At 44.7% G+C, this 19,754-nt stretch overlaps 2 protein-coding genes across 2 annotated transcripts in view; both read left to right on the forward strand.

Annotated features, from left to right (window-relative positions):
* Window positions 1-19,754, forward strand: part of LOC144820192 (transmembrane channel-like protein 2-A) — a 583,588-nt gene that overhangs the window by 248,571 nt on the left and 315,263 nt on the right. The window lies entirely within an intron of this gene.
* LOC144819125 (uncharacterized) lies at window positions 3,518-5,956 on the forward strand. The gene has a single exon (XM_078677112.1). It carries the CDS (start codon window positions 3,518-3,520, stop codon window positions 5,954-5,956), a length of 2,439 nt encoding a protein of 812 aa, XP_078533238.1.

Below are 19,754 nucleotides of genomic sequence, written 5' to 3' on the forward strand. Positions count from 1 at the left end.
GTTCATATTTGGCGGGCTAGGTATGTGCCCACTTTATTACCTTGAGAGTAAGAGGCCTGTCTAAAGCAAAGAACACTGACCTATTGTAAGAAATAGCATTAAGGTTTCCCCTCACCACTGTGACTTTTCACTGTAGAGCAAGTCTCGGGGTAGATTTGTGTGCCTTTTCAAGTTGTTGTTATTCTGTTTCAAGTGCTAAGTGTTTTACTGCTCTCTGTTTTTGAGGACAGAGTTCAATGCTATGCATTTACCCCTAGTATTTGCCTTAAGCGCATCCCAGTTACTAGCTATGGAGGTAGCTTGAGGGGTGTTAATTTTAAAATGTTCCCTGATTGTCTTTCTAAGATCGTCCCTTAGAAAGCGGTCTGTCCTCAGGGAAGAGGGTCGGTATTGCTTGGTGGAGTACCCCATTCCAATGTCAGTAAGATTGGTGCATGATCTTAAATGGAGATGGGGTGGACTGCGGTAGTCTTTAAGTCTTGCCTCAGGGCTTGGCTTACAAAAATATAACTAAACAAGAGTGTGTTCATTGTGTGCGAAAGTAGAAAGTGTAATTATGTGTCGTTGGGTGGAGCATCCGGAAGGCCTAGGGTCTGGAAAGCGTTTTAAGAGGTTTTGAGAAACTACCTATTGATGGTTTGAGTGGGTGAGTACTGTCCTCGCTGTAGTGCCATGCCAATTTGAAATCACCCATCAGGATTATGTCTCCCTCAGTGAAACCGCCCAGTAGAGTCAGAAAAGAGCAACGAAAAGGAAACCTGAGCTGAATTCGCAGCAGAGACAAAAGCAAAAGTGCACACTCTGCCTCCAAGGCGACTATTGGAAATGGCCCTTTTTGCAGGGTTATCCCCAAACTTTTTGCCTCTTCCTCCCTTGTTTTTCCTGACCTGTGGTTGTTGGCAATAGGACTCTGGGCACGTTACCACTGCTGATCAGTGCTAAAGTGCATATGCTCTCTGTATAAATTGTTATTGTGATTGGTTATCCATGATTGGAATATTTGTGTTACCAGGAAGTCCCTAGTAAAGTGCACTGAGTGTGCCAGGGCTGGTGATTCAAATGCTACTTGTGGGCCTGCAGCACTGATTGTGCCACCCACAGGAGTAGCCCTTGGTGTCTCAGGCCTGCCACCGCAGTGCCTGTGTGCAGTTGCTAACTGCCATGCTGACCTGACCAGTGTCCACACTGGCCAGGCCTAACCCTTCCCTTTCTGTACATATTGGACACCCCTATGGAAGGTCCTAGGTACCCCCCTGGGCAGGGTGCACTGTATGTGAAAAGTAGAGCATGTACTAGTGTGGGTGACATGCTCTGGTAGTGAATGACAGCCATTTTTGTTTCACTATTCAAAGGCTATCTTGTCCATAGACTATAATGGGGAATGCTGTGTATAATGTTTACCTGCATATCTTCCCATAGGAGCAAGATGGTAAATTAAAGTCTGGTATCCCTGAACTCCGAATTTAATAACTCATTTTTTAGGAAGGATGTTTTTTAAATCCTGTGTTTGAAAACAGCACTTTTAGAAAGTTGCTGTTTTCTTGTCTGACCTTTCTGTGTTCCTTGGCCTGTTTGTGAATTGACTGTCTGGTTTGTGAGTAACAGGGGCTGGGGTGGCTCCCAGAGGCTGAGTGATTCATCCCTGGGCTGAATAGCTCCATCTGCATCTTGAGGGGTGGGAGGGGATAGCACCTGGGCCTGAATAGGGCTGTGCCTGCCTTCTACAATGCTGGCTCCACCTCCTGCTGGGTGGCTTGGCGACCCTGCCCCTCTCTCTCAAAGGAAGGAAGAAGTCAAGTAAACAAAGTGCTCCAGGACTGACCAGAACTGGTTCTGATTTAGCCAAGGCATCTCTGCCCTCAGGGAACAAAGAGAAAATTGGTATAAAAAGGACTACCCACACTACATTAATTTAGATCATCCTGGAATCAAGAAGGAACCTCTGACAAGGAGAAAGGTGGAAGACTGAAGAGGAAGGAATGTCCTGCTGTGTGTTTGTGAGCTGACCTGCAGTTGCTTTGTTGCCAAGGAGAGGAGCAGGACTTTGCTGTTGCTGTGTCCCCTTGTTTGAAGAGATGTCCAACGGCCTGAGGAGAGCTCTCCTCCTGTTCAGAAATCCCGGGAACAAAAGGACTTCACCCCCAGCTTCCCTCTGAACTCTGCTGAGTGAGTTTGGCCCTTCCTAGAGTGCTTGATCCAATTGTGGGGCCTCTGGTAGTTGTTGCTGTGGTTCTGAAAATTCTGGACTCGTGTAATAAACTTTGTCGTAGTATGACGATTTTTGTATCAAAAGACCGAGAATGGCTAGTACACTATGTACAAGCATTTTCGTCATACTCGAGTGACGATTTCACCTCGAAATCGTAATTTGCGTCCTGAACCCTCGGCTTCCATTTTGTGTACGGCAGCCATTTTGTGAGTTGCCCTCACATAGGCCAATGATTAAAGCCAAACATGATTCCAAAGGACAAGTACACCTTGGTTGACTTCTCTGCGACCCGGGCAAGCTGGAACCATCGCCCAAGGCCGAACCTACCCGGCCAGTTCCTTTCCCAGTGGCCGAGCGAGATAGCATCAAGGCACAGCCTATCATAAACCTTTTTCATCGCACACACACCCTGCCTAATCTTGCTCACATCTGTCCCTGTTTCTTTTTCTACGACTTGCTTTACGAGGAGGAGGTGCCCGTTTTTATTGGGGGTCCACTGATATCTGATGAAAATGTTGGTCCTTGCCGGGTAATTTGTTGTGGGCCGGACGAACTGAAATGTGGGCTTGTCATCATGACTCTGCTTTTTCTTTGTAGTGAAACTATGTGAATAGTCAACTGTAAACCTAAGTATGTTTGCCTGAAGCATAATATTTTGTATAAAAAGAGAAGACTGGCTTTGTAAGTTTGAGCAGTCTCCTGAGAATATACATTGTGTTGTACTTCTAGGAAGCCTGTTATTTGGTTGCAGCCAATAAATTCGATCTTTGACTTCACCTAGAAGACTCTGAGTTTCTGTGTCTGAATCAGGAAAGTACCCGAGGTCTTAGGGTGTACCCTGACACCACTGGGTTCCGAAAAACCCAATACAACAGCTGGCGCCCAACGTGGGGCGATACCAACGGTACCGGTCCAAGCCAGAGGTTCGTGAGGAGCTTCGTGTGAAAATTCTGGAGGAAGGCCGCCACTTCATCGACCCCTGCATGTCGACGTGGTCCAAAAGTCTTTGCTGCGAGGTTCCCCGCTTCCCAACGGCTACGAAGGACTGCTGCCTTGGCTATCGCCCTGATTTGGACCCTTGACGATTGGTAGAGCGAAACGATAGACGAGTCTTCTGGTGACGTCATCGATACCTCAGTTAAGTATAAGTGGAGCGTCTCCCAGTCCTTAGTTTGGTTCTTAGTTTGGGTATCCCCTTGGGATCTTTGATTTGGAACTTGCAAGTACCAAAGCCGAAGGATTCGTGTATTCACGAGAATATCGTATTCGATAATCCTTTGAAGTTTGAAGCTAGACTAGAGAGCGAAGATGCCTGGTCTTAGCAGACTTGGAAATTTGTTTTGTCTTGGTTGTAATAATAGGGATTCCCGATTGGAGGACTCGTGTCCGGTTCCTCCGATTGGAACTCCAACTTATGAATTGTATGTGAAAAATGGCGTAGGCCCCATCACATATAATGAAGTGTGGATCCGATACACCAGAAAGGATGGTGTTTTAAAATGGCCCCAATACGGTAGCTTTGACACGGAAATCTTAGATAACCTCGAAGTTAAACTTTTCAAGAAGAAAGCCCGGCCGGCGATGTTTGACTCTTTTCGCCTATGGCGAAAGGAAGCCAAACAGAAGGAAATTAAATTAGAGAAGAAAAATAAGAGAGAAAGGGGAATCTCGATAATGCAAGCTGCTATGCAGTTTAAAGATAACGAAGAGGAACAGATGAGTGAGCAGTTGCACAGGCAACGTAAAATGATAATCGATAAATGTTATCCAGTCTTGCCGCCTCTTCAGCAAGATGCAGCAAAAGACCTTGAACAAGATCCCCTAATGTCGCATTTATTGAGTTCGCCACCCCCTTATGCGCAGACTGCTACGGCACCTCCGCCACCTTTAGCTGCGCAACCTTTGGTTGTATTGCCTCCTGCTCCTCCACAACCACCAGCTGCTCTTCAGTTGGCTCCTATTCCTCCGGTGCAGCCTCCTCAAGGGCCACCGGCTTTGACATCTGCTCTGCCTTTACTTCCTACATCTTTGACCACTATAACGACTACCACTCCTGGTACTCCTCCTGACACTGCCTCTGCGTCTGCCTTGCCTTACTCTGCTTTTCCGCTTGTCTTTTCATCGACTTCTCCTTCTGTTCGACAAAGAGTGGCTAGCACTGTCACTAGTCTCCTTCCTCCTCTCTTTGGTGCAACAAGTGTAACACCTGTCACAGAGCGTAAACAGTTGCGTAGTCAACTGCCTGATTCTAGGGAGAAGGAAACGCTGAATTATTTGGCACATAGATGGGTGACCAACCCGGCAAAATATGATCTAGAATCTGTCATGGATGTCTTCCATCAGTGGGAAGAACCAAAGCAGAGATACGTTTTTGAGAAAATGTGTACTTTCCTTTCTGAGGATTTAGAGGAGAATGATTTGGAGCCCAATCCGCCTGAGTTGTGCCATGTACGGTTCGAGTTTGGGAAAGGCGCTTTTGTGGGTTCAGATGTTAAGAAAGCAGTTGAGACGCTGTTGTCGCTTAGGAGTGAAGGCGTTTCTCGTTCATTGTTTGATTCCTCTGTTAAAAAGAAGGGACAACAGTATCCCATGAGAGAAGTTCCTCCGGTATGGAAGGAAGCAGTGCAGGCTGATGTGGGTCGTAATATTGACGCTGTTCCTGCACACTTTCAGCGTGTCTGGGTACATGTTCCATGGAAGCGAGCTGAAGTTTTGGCCCTTAAGCAGACATTGCCTGATCCCCGTAAGAATCCTGCAGGGTATTACAAAGAGTTGTCACAGACTGCAGGTTCATGCATTATTAATTTAGCGGACATCGATATGTTGTTTGGGAATGTTGTTCCACAGCCTTTATGGGGAAAGATTCGTCATGCAGATCACGATCAGGAGTTAGGTGATTCATGGGCTAATATTACTACTGCAGATGCCCGACAAGTTGGTGGTGCTAAACCCGAGCCCTTAGTAGCAGATCTCCCAGGTAGGATCATTAATTACATGAAAACTTTAATGCCTGCAATGCGTGTAAATTGGGATAAATTGTCTGCGTGTAAGCAGAAGAAAGATGAAACGGTGTCAGATTTCTTCACCAGGTTTGAAGAGACGTTTGTCGACCACAGTGGTCAAGATATGAGTACAGAAGGTGGCCAACGGTTGTTCGTCGATAAGTTTGTGCACAATTTGTTACCCGAGTTATGTAAGAAGTTAAAAGATTCAGAGAGTTCATGGGCCATTTCCTCTTCAGCGCAGATATTGGCTACTGCACAGTACTACGAAAATAGAGACAAAGATGAGAAAGATAGAGCAGAGAAGAAAACTAAAGAGTTAAAGACGAAGGTTCTGTTACAGCAAGCGTATCCGCCACGTGGTGGTCAGAATAGTGGTGGTCAGAATAATTATCCGCAACCTCAACAGTATCAGAGGAACTCGCAAAGAGTCGAGTATACTCAACCACGTGTTCCTGTAGGTCCCAATCAGTGTTCATATTGTAAGGAAGAGGGTCATTTCAAGTATAGTTGTCCTATCTTGTTACAGCGTACAAATGGTACTTCTGGTGTAAGAGGTCGAGGTGTTCAACAAGCGCCTAGAGGTAGAGGACGTGGAAATTTCCCCCAGAACGCACGTTCTCTTCCGCCGCAAAATTCAATGAATAGGTTTGACCAGCAGAATAATGCATCTAGTAGGACAGCTCAGTACTATGCTGACGACTACTATGCAGAAGATGAGCATATGGAAGGTAATGATTACTAGGACAGCCATAGACAAAGAGAGGGAGTTGTTTCAGTTCCAGTAGATCAGAGTGGACCTTACGTTGAGGTGATTACATCAGGTGTGTCAGAGCCTTTTCTGTTGGATACTGGTGCTACAAAGAGTTCTATTATGCACTCTAAACTCCCTGGCGCACCTTTGTCTGGCGAAACGAATGTTTCTGTAGGTTTTTCTGGCACCCCGGTTAGGAACCCAGTTTCTAGTCCTATGTCCCTGTCGGTTGGACCTTGTGAATTCGAAGCACCCCTTATTTTAACGACAGGTTGTGGTGTAAACTTGTTGGGATTGGATCTTTTGAAAAGATTGTATGCGACTTTGTATTGTTCTCCTTCGGGAGTACAACTTACACTGGGTAAGAAAGTGATCTCTCCAATGTATTTGTAGAAGGACAAACTTCCGACAGAATTGTCATTTCTTCCTGATATTCTTTGGGCTACTGGTCCTAATGATGTGGGCCTTTTGGAAATACCGCCATGTGTTGTGACATTGAAAGCCAATGTTAAAATGCCACAAATTCCCCAATACAAGATTTCTAGTGAAGGTGAAAAAGCTTTGCTAGCGATCATTTACGATTTGATTGAAAAAGATGTGATTGAAGAGACAAGAGGCAACGTTTGCAATAGTCCTGTTTTGCCTGTTTTGAAACGTACTGACCCTTCTCAGCCACCTGTGTACAGGTTCGTGATTGATCTTAGAGAGGTGAATAAGATCGTTGTGCCACAATTTCCGGTTGTTCCTGATTTCACTGCCCTATTGACCATGATGCCAGCTTCTGCCACATGGTTCTCGGTGATTGACTTGAAGAATGATTTCTTCAGCATCCCGATAGCCGAGGAGAGTAGGGATATTTTTGGCTTCAGTTTAGGAGGACGAAGCTTCCGCTTCAAACGCGCTCCCCAGGGCTACTGTGAAAGTCCATCGATATATAGTCAGGCTTTAAAAACACAGCTTGATACAATTGTTTTACCTGATGGCGCTACCCTTATTCAGTATGTTGATGATCTGCTTGTTGCTGCAGATACTGAGGAAATCTGTAAAGAAGCCACATTGTCTTTGTTGCGTCACTTGTGTGATTTGGATCACAAAGTGTCTCTCTCTAAATTGCAATATTGTCGACAAGAAGTGACCTACTTAGGTCATCTCTTATCGAAGGAGGGAAGGAAACTGACCCCAGAAAGAATTCAGGCAATAGCGAAATTGAGTGTGCCAAGAACGCAGAGAGAAGTGCGTGCTTTCTTGGGCATTACATCGTACTGTAGACAATGGATACCAAATTTTTCGTTATTGGCCAAACCTTTGGTGGCATTAACTTGTAAAGATACACCAAATCCCGTTCCATGGTCTGAAGAGTGTCAGAAAAGTTTTTCCGAATTGCGTGATGCATTATGTTCGGCTCCTGTGTTGGGTACCCCCAACTACAGTAAGCCCTTTACATTGTATGTCCATGAGAAAGAAGGTTGTGCATTATCAGTGTTGACTCAGTCTTTTGGGGACAAGCAGCGTCCATGTGCGTATTTTTCGTCGACTTTAGACCCGGTAGCTAAAGCATTGCCAAGTTGCTTGAGAGCCGCAGCAGCTGTTTCTATTCGACAGTCTGCTGGTTTAGTAATAAACAATACATTGATTGTGATGGTTCCACATGCAGTGGACACGTTGTTAAACAGGACCAAGACACAGCACTTAACTAGTGCTCGGTTGTCAGGTTACGAGTTGACACTGTTAGCGAGTCATGTGCACATAAAAAGATGCAACACACTTAACCCAGCTACGTTGTTGCCGACTGTAGCAGAGTTAGATGCTTCTGAACAGCATGATTGTTTTCTCAGGACAGAAGAAGAGACGAAAGGAGAATAGACCTTCAGGACACTCCTCTTGTGAAGTGTGATGGTACATTATGGGTGGATGGTTCATGCTTCAAGCTTCCGAATGGTGATACGACTGCAGCATATGCTGTCACAACTTTGCATACGATTGTTGAAGCTGCACGTATCCCACATAATTCAGCTCAAGCAGCAGAGTTGATTGCACTTACACGAGCATGTGTGTTGTCGAAAGGAATGAAAGTGACTATCTATACCGACAGCCAGTATGCATTTGGTGTGGCTCACAGTTTTGGACGATTGTGGAAAGAGCGTGGGTTTCTGACTTCGCATGGAGCCAAGATAAAGCATGGTCAGTTGGTGAATGAGCTTCTCGAGTCACTTACTTTGCCACTGCAAGTTGCGATTGTGAAATGCAGTGCACATAAGAAGGTGACTGATGATGTTGGTCGTGGAAATGCATTTGCTGACGAAATCGCAAAAGAAACAGCAAGGAATGTGATGAGTCGAATGTATGTTGCAGGCCCTGCAAGATGGGTTGGTGACGTTGGAATGTGTGAAGACACGATAGAGAGTGTGAAATCGATTCAAGCAGAAGCTACAGAGAAAGAATTGAGTGTGTGGAGGGAAAGTACGGGTAAAATGGATGCAAATGGTTGTTGGATTGAATTGTCAGAGCATCAGAGATGGTTGTTACCCGATGCGTATGTGCTTGCAGTGGTTACAATGGCCCATGGAATGGCTCACATCAGTGTGAAAGGGATTTGCAAGTTGTTGGCTCCGGTATGGCAAAATGCTGGAATTCCTAAGTGTGCAGAGAATGTGGTCAAGAATTGCATGGTGTGTCTGAAATACAATCCTGGTAGGGGAACCCCAACTCCAGCTGGTCATTTTGCGCCTCCTACGTATCCGTTCGAGGTTTTGCAGCTAAATTTCATCCACATGGAAAGGTGCAACACTTTAAAATACGTACTCGTTGTTGTTTGTGCCTTTTCAAGATGGATAGAAGCATATCCGCTAAAAGACAACACTGCGTTATCCACAGCTAAAGCCCTTGTGAAAGAGTTTTTCCCTAGGTTTGGAATGCCTAGAATGGTCTGGAGTGACAATGGGAGTGAATTTGTGGGTCGAGTGATGAAGAAAGTATGCGAAGGGCTAGGCATCCATCAGAAATTTCACGCTGCAAATCACCCCCAATCAGCTGGACTAGTAGAATGCTATAATGGCACGTTAAAACTTAAATTGGCCAAAATTCAAGCGAGCTCTGGTCTTAAATGGCCTGACGCTCTGCCTTTAGCACTCCTATCAACAAGAATGACTGTGCATTCGCGAGTGAAACTTAGTCCGTATGAAATAGTGTTCGGCCGCCCGGCCAACATATGGGGAGTGCCAAGGCCCACCAAATTCAGTGAAATCGAACACCCTGTTTTGCTTGACTATTTGTACGAATTGACGGCTAAATTGCGTGTTTTACACCAACAGGTTCACGATACTCTGCCTCAGGCCTCTGAAGCTCCAGGTCATCACATCGACCCTGGATCCTGGGTGCTGGTGAAAAACAGCGAACAAAGAACGACCAGCCCCGGTGGACCGGCCCTCCCCTCGTCCTTCTGTCGACAAGATCAGCTGTTCGAGTGGAAGGGAAAAAGCACTGGATCCACGGTGTACACTGCAAGAGGGTGCCTTTGCCTCTGCCGTACGACCGGTGGGTCCTGGAGGGTGTCGCCGACTCAGAGACTGAAACTGTGCCTCGTTTTTCACCTTTCATTGATGCACGTATAAAAGGAACAATTTCCGAACAAGAAAGTGACAATCTCTTGCAAGCAGCTGTGCTGCCGTCAATTCGATTGGACACTACAGAACCTGAACTCCTTTTCCTGGACCAGACAATACCGGGAAAACAACGATATAATTTGAGACCGAGAACTATGGACAAATAAAACATTCTCTTTTCTATTGCTATGTTTTGAAAGTGCAGCTCTCCCATCTGAGAAACTTTTTTATTTTTGTTTTTCGAACCACCATCCGGGTTCTGCTGTAGGGTCGCGGTTGCCCAAAGTCTTTGGTGTACAGCTGAAGACGTTAGGTCAACAGTTCTGGTTGGTCTAAGGGAGTTGCCCTGGACTGACAGAAGCATTCCTTAGCATAGAACACCCAACCATCGCGAGCAGCATATTAGAGAGGATGGAGTTTTTCGAGATGGAGAGACCTGCCAAAGAAATGAACTTTAAAAGCAGAATATATAAAATGATGACCAAGAAAAGCTTTTTGATATTGTGCATTTTCATGTTATTTAGTGTAATGATATTTTTAATAGGATATGTTTTATTCTCTTTTCGAGTGACATTTGCACCCACTACATCGCCTATACCTCCTCCTCCTACTGTTTTCCCCAATTCTTTTCAGCCCCTTCCTGAACATTAATCCGCTAGGAGATTAGAGTTTATTAATAACTCCTTCGTTCAGCTTTTGCACCAACTAGTAATGAACACGACTAACTGTTGGGTGTGTGGTCTTATGCCTCACACAACGGATAAAGGTATCCCTTATCTGGTCCTGCCATTCAGCCACAATGGTTCCGTGTGGGCATACAGAACAATGTTCATCTACGCACATGAAGTCTACCCCCTACGTTCTGTAACAGACAACCCTAAGAATAGTGCTCTAGTTAAGGGTATAGTAGACATGATTAAGGAAGATATTTCCTATGAGACTATCACTAGAGATGAGACACTAGTATGCATAGGATGGAACGTGACCGGATATGGAGCTACTCTGAGTGAGAAACAGCAAGCTAAGAGATCCTCCCCGATCTGGATTGTACCCCATCAGGGTCACCTGTGTCTGCAAGGTACTGGCAAGAATCCCAGAGCTCAGTTAGGGAAAAGTATCTGTACTGAAACGTATGTTTTTGCATCTCAGACTTCCCCTTCATTTTTAGCAGTTAAGGGTACCTATTTCATCTGCCATGATAGAGCCTACACATGGTTGCCCCCTGACTTTTCGGGCACATGTTTCGTTTCGTTCCTGCTGCCTCCCACCTACACAGCTGCGGCAGATTACTATAAGACAAGGCTAGTTAGAGGTGTCTTCAGTAAAGAAGACACAGCAGGACAAGAATTTGGGGACTTCGTAAAGGGTTTTCTGCCATTCTGGGGACCCATGGTTAACAGCAGGAACATAAGGCAATTGACAAGGGTGGTTGTATCCACCGTGGTTGAAACTGCCGGTGCCCTTAGTAACTTGACTGCTGAGCTCCAGTCGGATCGTCTCATGACCCTTCAGAACAGGGTCGCATTAGATGTCATACTTGCAGACCGAGGTGGGGTATGTAAATTGATCCACTCGAGTTGCTGTGTTTTCATTCCAGATAACGCTCCAACAGTGTACCAGGCCATCTCCAAACTACATAAGATTTCTGAATCTATTCATGTGGATAAAGGAGATTGGTCGTTGATGGGATGGTTCTGGGAACTGATATCCGCCTGGGGATGGAAAATTCTGATGGTCATTGGGATTGTCTTAGCCATTCTTTTCCTGTTCTGTCTGTGCGTGCAGTGTGCTCCTGCAATATGTGGCCTCTGTGCTACATCATGTGTAAGGAAACCTGTTATCAAGAGACGAGCTAAGTACTAGGATGATGTTACAGCAACATCTCAATGACTTTAGGAATATAGACCTGGACTCAGATTAGTATGAGGATAGGTTAATTGCCTATGTAAGGGCAAAAGGAGGGTTTGTGGTTCTGAAAATTCTGGACTACCCAGAGTACATTAATTTAGATCATCCTGGAATCAAGAAGGTACCTCTGACAAGGAGAAAGGTGGAAGACTGAAGAGGAAGGACTGTCCTGCTGTGTGTTTGTGAGCTGACCTGCAGTTGCTTTGTTGCCAAGGAGAGGAGCAAGACTTTGCTGTTGCTGTGTCCCCTTGCTTGAAGAGATGTCCAACGGCCTGAGGAGAGCTCTCCTCCTGTTCAGAAATCCCAGGAACAAAAGGACTTCACCCCCAGCTTCCCTCTGAACTCTGCTGAGTGAGTTTGGCCCTTCCTAGAGTGCTTGATCCAATTGTGGGGCCTCTGGTAGTTGTTGCTGTGGTTCTGAAAATTCTGGACTCGTGTAATAAACTTTGTCGTAGTATGACGATTTTTGTATCAAAAGACCGAGAATGGCTAGTACACTATGTACAAGCATTTTCGTCATACTCGAGTGACGATTTCACCTCGAAATCGTAATTTGCGTCCTGAACCCTCGGCTTCCATTTTGTGTACGGCAGCCATTTTGTGAGTTGCCCTCACAAAGGCCAATGATTAAAGCCAAACATGATTCCAAAGGACACGTACACCTTGGTTGACTTCTCTGCGACCTGGGCAAGCTGGAACCATCGCCCCAAGCCGAACCTACCCGGCCAGTTCCTTTCCTAGTGGCCGAGCGAGATAGCATCAAGGCACAGCCTATCATAAACCTTTTTCATCATACACACACCCTGCCTAATCTTGCTCACATCTGTCCCTGTTTCTTTTTCTACAACTTGCTTTACGAGGAGGAGGTGCCCGTTTTTATTGGGGGTCCACTGATATCTGATGAAAATGTTGGGCCTTGCCGGGTAATTTGTTGTGGGCCGGACGAACTGAAATGTGGGCTTGTCATCATGACTCTGCTTTTTCTTTGTAGTGAAAATATGTGAATGGTCAACTGTAAACCTAAGAATGTTTGCCTGAAGCATAATATTTTGTATAAAAAGAGAAGACTGGCTTTGTAAGTTTGAACAGTCTCCTGAGAATATACATCGTGTTGTACTTCTAGGACGCCTGTTACTTGGTTGCAGCCAATAAATTCGATCTTTGACTTCACCTAGAAGACTCTGAGTTTCTGTGTCTGAATCAGGAAAGTACCCGAGGTCTTAGGGTGTACCCTGACACCACTGGGTTCCGAAAAACCCAGTACCTCATTGCCTGCTGTTTGGGGAGCTGGACAAGAAGAAAAGAAGATCTGCAATTTCCACGCATCACTTGCTTGCGGAGGTCATCGTCGACAGTGTGAGATAATTCCCGTCACCACGAAGATCATCGCAGCGCCTGTTGCCACTGCAAGAACCGCTTGCAGAGCGCATCGCCCCGGTGCTGCGAGTATCGTCGCAGAGCCTGTCGTCGCTGGGTGAGATCGTCGCACCGCTTGCTTGCGGACCACATCACGTCACTGCGAACATCATCACAGATCCAACGCATCGAGGGGCCGCGAGAGGAGATCAATGCTGTGCCGCACATCGTCGCCGCACCAGAGATCATCACCGTCCCGAAGATCGTCACATCGTACCTGTGTGAGATGCTTCCTACCGAACCTGCGCACCGGAATCCATACAAGGTATCGCATCCCTCCATATTCAGACTGGATTCGTCGCAAAACGCCCCCTGCATGCAGAGGGGCTGTCGCTTCGCCTCCCCAGGGTCTCAGGAGTGACGCATCGCTTGTTTTTCAATGCTGCAGCTTCCACTTGGAACTTTTGCTGCATCTACAGTACAGTTAGTTTGGGCTAAACGTGACTCAAGTGTGGATTATTTTGACGCAAACCCTCAAACTCTTTGAAAATCATATTCTTGAACTGTGCATGTTGGATTTTTGTCATTTTGGTCTTGTGTAGTTTAGATAAAGATACTTTATTTTTCTAAACTCGTGTGGAGTCCATTTGTGTTGTTTTCACTGTATTACTGTGAGTGTTGGTACAAATACTTTACACATTGCCTTTGATGAGCCTGTCTGCTCGGGCCAAGCTACCAAGGGGGTGAGCAGGGGTAATCTAAAGAGTGTATCCTCCTTCTCTGACTAGAAGCAAGGGTCCCTATTTGGACATTGGTGCCTACCTCTGCCCACTAGAGACCCCAGATCTAACAGCGACCCTTGACCATGATGATCCTACCCTCTCTGTCTGTTTTGTAGCCTTCTGGTTTAAGTTGCATAGAGGACTAGTAGGGCCACGCCATAGTGTTTAGTGGAGGCCGCGGGCTTATAAACTAAGGAATAGGTTTCATGTTTTAGTCTATGATCGTCATCTCTCTTAAGATGTGTCTCCTGGACAGCTACCATATCATAGCATTGGTTCCCCCAAATATTTCCATAATTTGTGGCGTTTGGCTGGTGTATTAAGGCCTTTAACTTTCCAAGTTAGTGTAGTAATCACCATGGTCACTGTGAGCATTTACTCCACCATAGCATTTTTCCCCACAGTTTTCTAAAATCCATTCTCTATAATGCAGTGCCTCTCAACCCCTACCCCAATCTATTCTCATTGTCCGCCCCACAGGTACCACCCCCAGATCCTCCCAGTCTCCAGAACCATTCAATGTAGTCCATCCACTGTAAAAATAAATACATAAATAATCAACAATAACTCATAAACTTCTAACTAATGCAACATTTAAGCCCCAGAACTCTTTGTATGGGGAAAAATTCTAAACATGTCAGGTTATTCGGTCTAGTTCCACTACCCTTGTTTCTTAATAACTTTCAAAGTTAAGGCATTTTTAAGCGTTCAAGTGGGCAGGCCCAGGGAAATAAAAAGTAGCTACTATGTAAATCACCGGATACTTCTCAAATTGTTCCTGAATCGCTTTATGGGTATCAAGTGATCTCCCTGGTCTATCTGGCCTCTGCTGGTTGTTCTGGTGGCAAGCTGCTAACTGTCTAGATTAGGTTGTGTGGATTCTCTTGTGATGAGTAAACGGGATCCGATGAGCTGCATTGTTGATCAATACTTCTTGGTTTGACCTGGACGGTGTTGGGTGAGCAATTGCCCTTTGTTTTGGAGGCTACGGGTTTAACCCCCAGAAGAAACCATTCAAGCAAAAGGAGCCCTAGGGGAAATAATGGAGGAAGCCGCCCCCCACTCAGTCAATATTCAACAACACAGGCCTCCCCCACCTAAGACCAGTTCACGTTGGACCGATGGCAGAGTTAAACAACCAATTACACTACTGCCCTACATGCGTTTCTTAACATTAATCTAAAGGGTCATGGTGTATTTACGTAAATAATTACACCCAGGTCTAGTCCCACTCTCAATTGTGAAAATAAAGTGAGCAAAGAGAGAGTACCTCACGGTAGCAACACCCAAGGGGGTTCCTGGCAGGCAATTGCCAGTTTACCCACTTCTCATCGTTGGTCACTCTCTCTTTGTTGTGAGTAAAGAACAAAGAAAAACACACAAATAGTGATTCCCCAACTAATATTGGTGTGGTGCAAAAATGAACAACCTATCTGTCCACTCATCTTAATTAGAAGTGAGAAAGTGAGTGTGTCACTATTTGTGTATTTTTCTTTGTTCTTTACTCACAACAAAGAGAGAGTGACCAATGATGAGAAGTGGGTAAACTGGCAATTGCCTGCTAGCCCCCCAGAAGGCCTGGAAGTTCCTCAGTAGAGGGTGTATTCAGATGTCGTATATCCAATAGTTTCAAAGAGTTCGCTAGGTCAATTACATGGTTTGTTGTGATGCTCAAATGCCAGACCACAAGGATATGTCCAGCGGTAATTGATACGTTCATTTCTTAGTTTGTCAGTAACTGGATGGAATTGTTGACACCCAAATAATGTTGCTGGGGCAATGTCCTGAAAGTGGGTACAGAAAGCTCCTTGAAAAATGACTGACTCTATTTTTAGTAAACAACAAAACAAATGCCAGTACCGGATACTACTTCACTATTTTTAGAAAAGACCTATATGAAAAAAGCATAAAGGTCCGTTTTTTATGTTTACGTCACTAGTTTATTTATTTATTTTAGCACTAGTGGAAAATTTTATTTTCTTAAACAACCAACTTAGTTATGGTGTATATGCAATTAGATCAAGGAAAATTACATAGAAATATTTACACATAATTCATACTGTACAAAACAATTTGCAAAATTTACAATACATCCAACCTAACACACTGGCCAAATCATTCATCCATCCACAGTCATACAAAACAACAGTACAAATCCTCAGGGTCTAATGTCAAAAAAATATATACTTTTGTGGTTCCTATGTACATATATACAATTGCATATGATATGATTGAAACTTAATGAGATTCATAGGAATTAATCCTATTAATACATCCTATTTAAGATTACTATTTTAATTTTGACAGAAGAACCCAAAAACCGGGTCGACGCGTTTCGAACTCCCCAATGCGGAGTTCTCCTAAGGATCAACAATCGACAAAAATAAAAATGAACAAACACTTTTTAGGGATCATTAAATTCAAGAATCCATTCTCAATAATAAAGTAACGCCTCCAGTTGGCACCTCTCACCATACCTTAAGGAAGTGAACAAAACACTCCACTACTGGATGTCATACAGACGGTAGACAGCTGTAAAACGGGAAGACATAACATACATTTATGGACACGCCTGTTCATAAGGGCCATCTTTCATATCTATTCGAGCTCTAATTTATCCAGGTAAGTAAGCAGCCCACTTACCTATATCAAAGTATTTACCGCTTAACTAATTTATAGCTTAACAACAGGGCTATTCAACCATGCGGTTTTTTACAGCCCCAATGTTGCACAAATAGCTCCAGCCTAAATTAGTTTTTCGTAGCGCATTCGAGATATAACTAACATCAGTTGTTCAGAATTCTTGATTGAACGCTAGGAAGTTACTTCTTTGTTTTGACTCCTAACCTTGTGCTGTATTAAACCTCTGCACTCTAACGAGAATTAACATCCGAATACCTCTGCCCTGTGAAGAGATAACCGCACTTCGGTAGACAATGTGTAGCAGCTGATGGTCTCTTGTGGAAGAGGTGTGGCGCCGCGGCCAGGGCGACTGACACTGGAATCTGGAGACCACGGTTCGATCCCCGGCTCCGGCGGCAGGTTAGCCCAGCACCATGTGACTCTGGGCAATAGCTCGCTTAATCTTCCCGACGGCCCCCAGCGCCTAGAGACCCTTACGGGTGATTGTGCGCTTTACAAATGTGGACTTTACTTTGATTCCATCTTATTTGCCAATGCCTGCCATTTTCATAATAATGAGAGTTCCATTTTTTGATAATTCAAAGAATACATTCCCCCAGTATTCTCAGGGTACTTCTAGTGTGTTCCTGTTTTAACTGATAAAGGAGGCGACGACATTCTCTTGTTTTTGCTTCCTTTCAATAGAGCGGTGCTTCCCTCGTGTCCTGAGCCGTTGCCAGGCGGGGTGGAGCCCTCTACTTCGACTATAAGGGTAAGACGAAGTACAGAAACACCTCATGTGAAAATGACAGCTTGGTGTTCACATGTCAATAATGTGATCAATGTGTTACTGTACTAAAATGATTTGGAGTTAAATGTGGATTTAATACACATTAACTTTATCTGTGTCTATGTGGTCGTTTTTCTGTTGTGTGTCTGTGTTTTTTCTCCTACTAGTGACATACATCAACTGCAAGTAAAGACGACACCTAGGGACTCAGGTGATCCTTTTCCATATTGCAGATTGTTTTATATGTAGTCACCTTTTAAATACACCTCACATTATAATTTTGCAGTAGCATTACTCTATACCCAGGTCCTGATGAAAGCAATGGACTCCTCAGTCCTCAAATTTGCTGAAACATGTTGACCACCTTTACATCTTGGTAAATATTTGTTTAATTTACCAGTGCTGCTTTTTTAACATTGGTGGAGCGAGCATAAAACAGAATACATTTTTTCCTGCTCTCTCACCCAATTTTAAACTCACCGAACACTTTTCCTTCACATGCACTGCAGATCAGTCACTCTCCTCTTTCTTACTGATGAGTGGCCTGTGACACTCCAAACCATATTGGTCGCCACTAGGTTTACAAGGGTTGATTACATCTTACCTTCCATCTGAAACCAGTGGTGTACCCTGTATATGGCCAACAGGAATCCCAGATGATGAAGGGCGGTTCCGAGTGGTGACTGATGGGTATCTTGTTAGTGATCACAGGGCACCTATCTATTCTTTTCCTATTTTCATGTAGGGGTTAACACTGACGTCTTCAGTTTAATGCACCACATTTAGACTTTCTGTTTAGACCCTGTGACACTTTTGTTTTTTATACGTTATTGAGGGAATGTGTCTCAGCACGGTCTTTAAACTCCCTTAGGCCCCCCTTACCTTAGTGTTTTTTCAATTGTATATATGTACATAGGAACCACAAAAGTATATATTGTTTTCACATTAGACCCTGAGGATTTGTACTGTTGTTTTGTATGACTGTGGATGGATGAATGATTTGGCCAGTGTGTTAGGTTGGATGTATTGTAAATTTTGCAAATTGTTTTGTACAGTATGAATTATATGTAAATATTTCTTTGTAATTTTCCTTGATCTAATTGCATATACACCGTAACTAAGTTGGTTGTTTAAGAAAATAAAATTTTCCACTAGTGCTAAAATAAATAAATAAACTAGTGACGTAAACATAAAAAACGGACCTTTATGCTTTTTTTCATATAGTTCTTTTCTAAAAATAGTGAAGTAGTATCCGGTACTGGCATTTGTTTTGTTGTTTACTTAGCTTGGGCTCAGCCTTACTGGTTCAGAGTCACGACCCTGTGTCGTTGTTTCTGACTCTACTTTTAGGGCTGCCAAGTGGATGACTCTTTAGTCTTGAAATAATGTAACTCGGCTATAATGTCTCTGGGGCGTCCCCTATCGCCGAGCACCTTTGGACCTACTCTGTGAACTCCATCAATCTTCACTTTTGGCGTTGGGCTGCCAAGGAGCTCTGTGAAAGACCCATCTCAAAGGTCTCCAAATCTTGCCCTCAACCCCTTCTTCCAGACATCGGCTCTGAATATTCTGTTGGAGCGATCTGTTTTCCATGTCTTCGCATTTGAGGAGCACTGCATAAAGCTGTTGACAATGTATACTTGTTGACTCCTCCACCTGACTGGCTCGCTGTTCAAGATTTCAAGTTTCAGGAAACATGTGCCCACTGAGTCTACATCTAGCTGGAGAGCGATAAGTTTGCCATGTAAATCTGCACAAAATTTCTCTAAGGATGCGTTCAAGTCCGTTTTAAGCTCTTCTCGCAGTTCCATCTTGAAATACTGAAGGGAAGGTAGGAGATTCTCCTTCATGAGTGACATGTTGAGGGTCCCTGGAGCATTTGTTGAATGTTCCCTTGCTTCTGATGGAGAAAAGTAGCTGGACACCCGATTGGGCTATTGCTTCTTTGGAGGCATAAAGACTGGAGGGTCAGTCAGGCCGGTCTGACTAGTGGCATTGGAGGTGGGCTGAAGATCTCAAGTTTCCCCTGTTGGAGGTCCCTCTCCGCAATCTGTGAATTGTGTATACTTGTGTTGTCCCTGCAGTCAGGATAAGCGTGACCCAGTTATGTACCCATGGCATGAGTAAAGGGTATCAAATCACCCCTTGAAGCTTATGGTTTGCTCAAAATTGGAAGCTGAGGTCTTGAGACTTGTCTTGTAGTCTGTTTAATGATCCTCCATCTATCTGGGTGGGGACTCAGATTCTAAATATGTGAACAGTTCTGTAAGATCAGCTCTTGATGCATACCACAGCTTCAGCCAGACCCAGCTGTGTGCATATATAAGTCCACCCTCTTATTTGCCCTGTCATTGGCGAGAGGCGGTTAAAGAGCCTATTTATCACAAATCAGGCCGGTGTGTCTAAAAGGCTTCCTCTGCTCACCTTGCTTAGGCCCATCCTTGTGTCTGTAACGAATTCCAGGCCCTGTCCCTGAAGAGCTCCATGGTAGGGTCAGGCAACAAAAAGGATGGATGGGGGGATCTGGTTGTGAGCGATGTCTTCTTTCTTCCTGAGGAATATCCCCTTGGGCTTCCCTCCATAGCCGCATTGTTACCTGCGGCGCCATGTTAAGGTCAGGCAGACAATGCAGTCAGGTGTCTGGGCTGCTCCTGAGTGTCCAGCACACAATTCCCCCCTGTCAGAGGACCCCTCCGCAGCCCTCCCTGCGGCGATGCCACCAGGTGAGG

The sequence above is a fragment of the Lissotriton helveticus genome, chromosome 2_1 (assembly GCF_964261635.1).
Source record: "Lissotriton helveticus chromosome 2_1, aLisHel1.1, whole genome shotgun sequence".
Classification (NCBI taxonomy): domain Eukaryota; kingdom Metazoa; phylum Chordata; class Amphibia; order Caudata; family Salamandridae; genus Lissotriton; species Lissotriton helveticus.

Bases quoted from the DNA above. Each gene is read 5' to 3' on its own strand.
- LOC144819125 (XM_078677112.1), top strand. From the start codon at position 3,518: ATGCCTGGTCTTAGCAGACTTGGAAATTTGTTTTGTCTTGGTTGTAAT.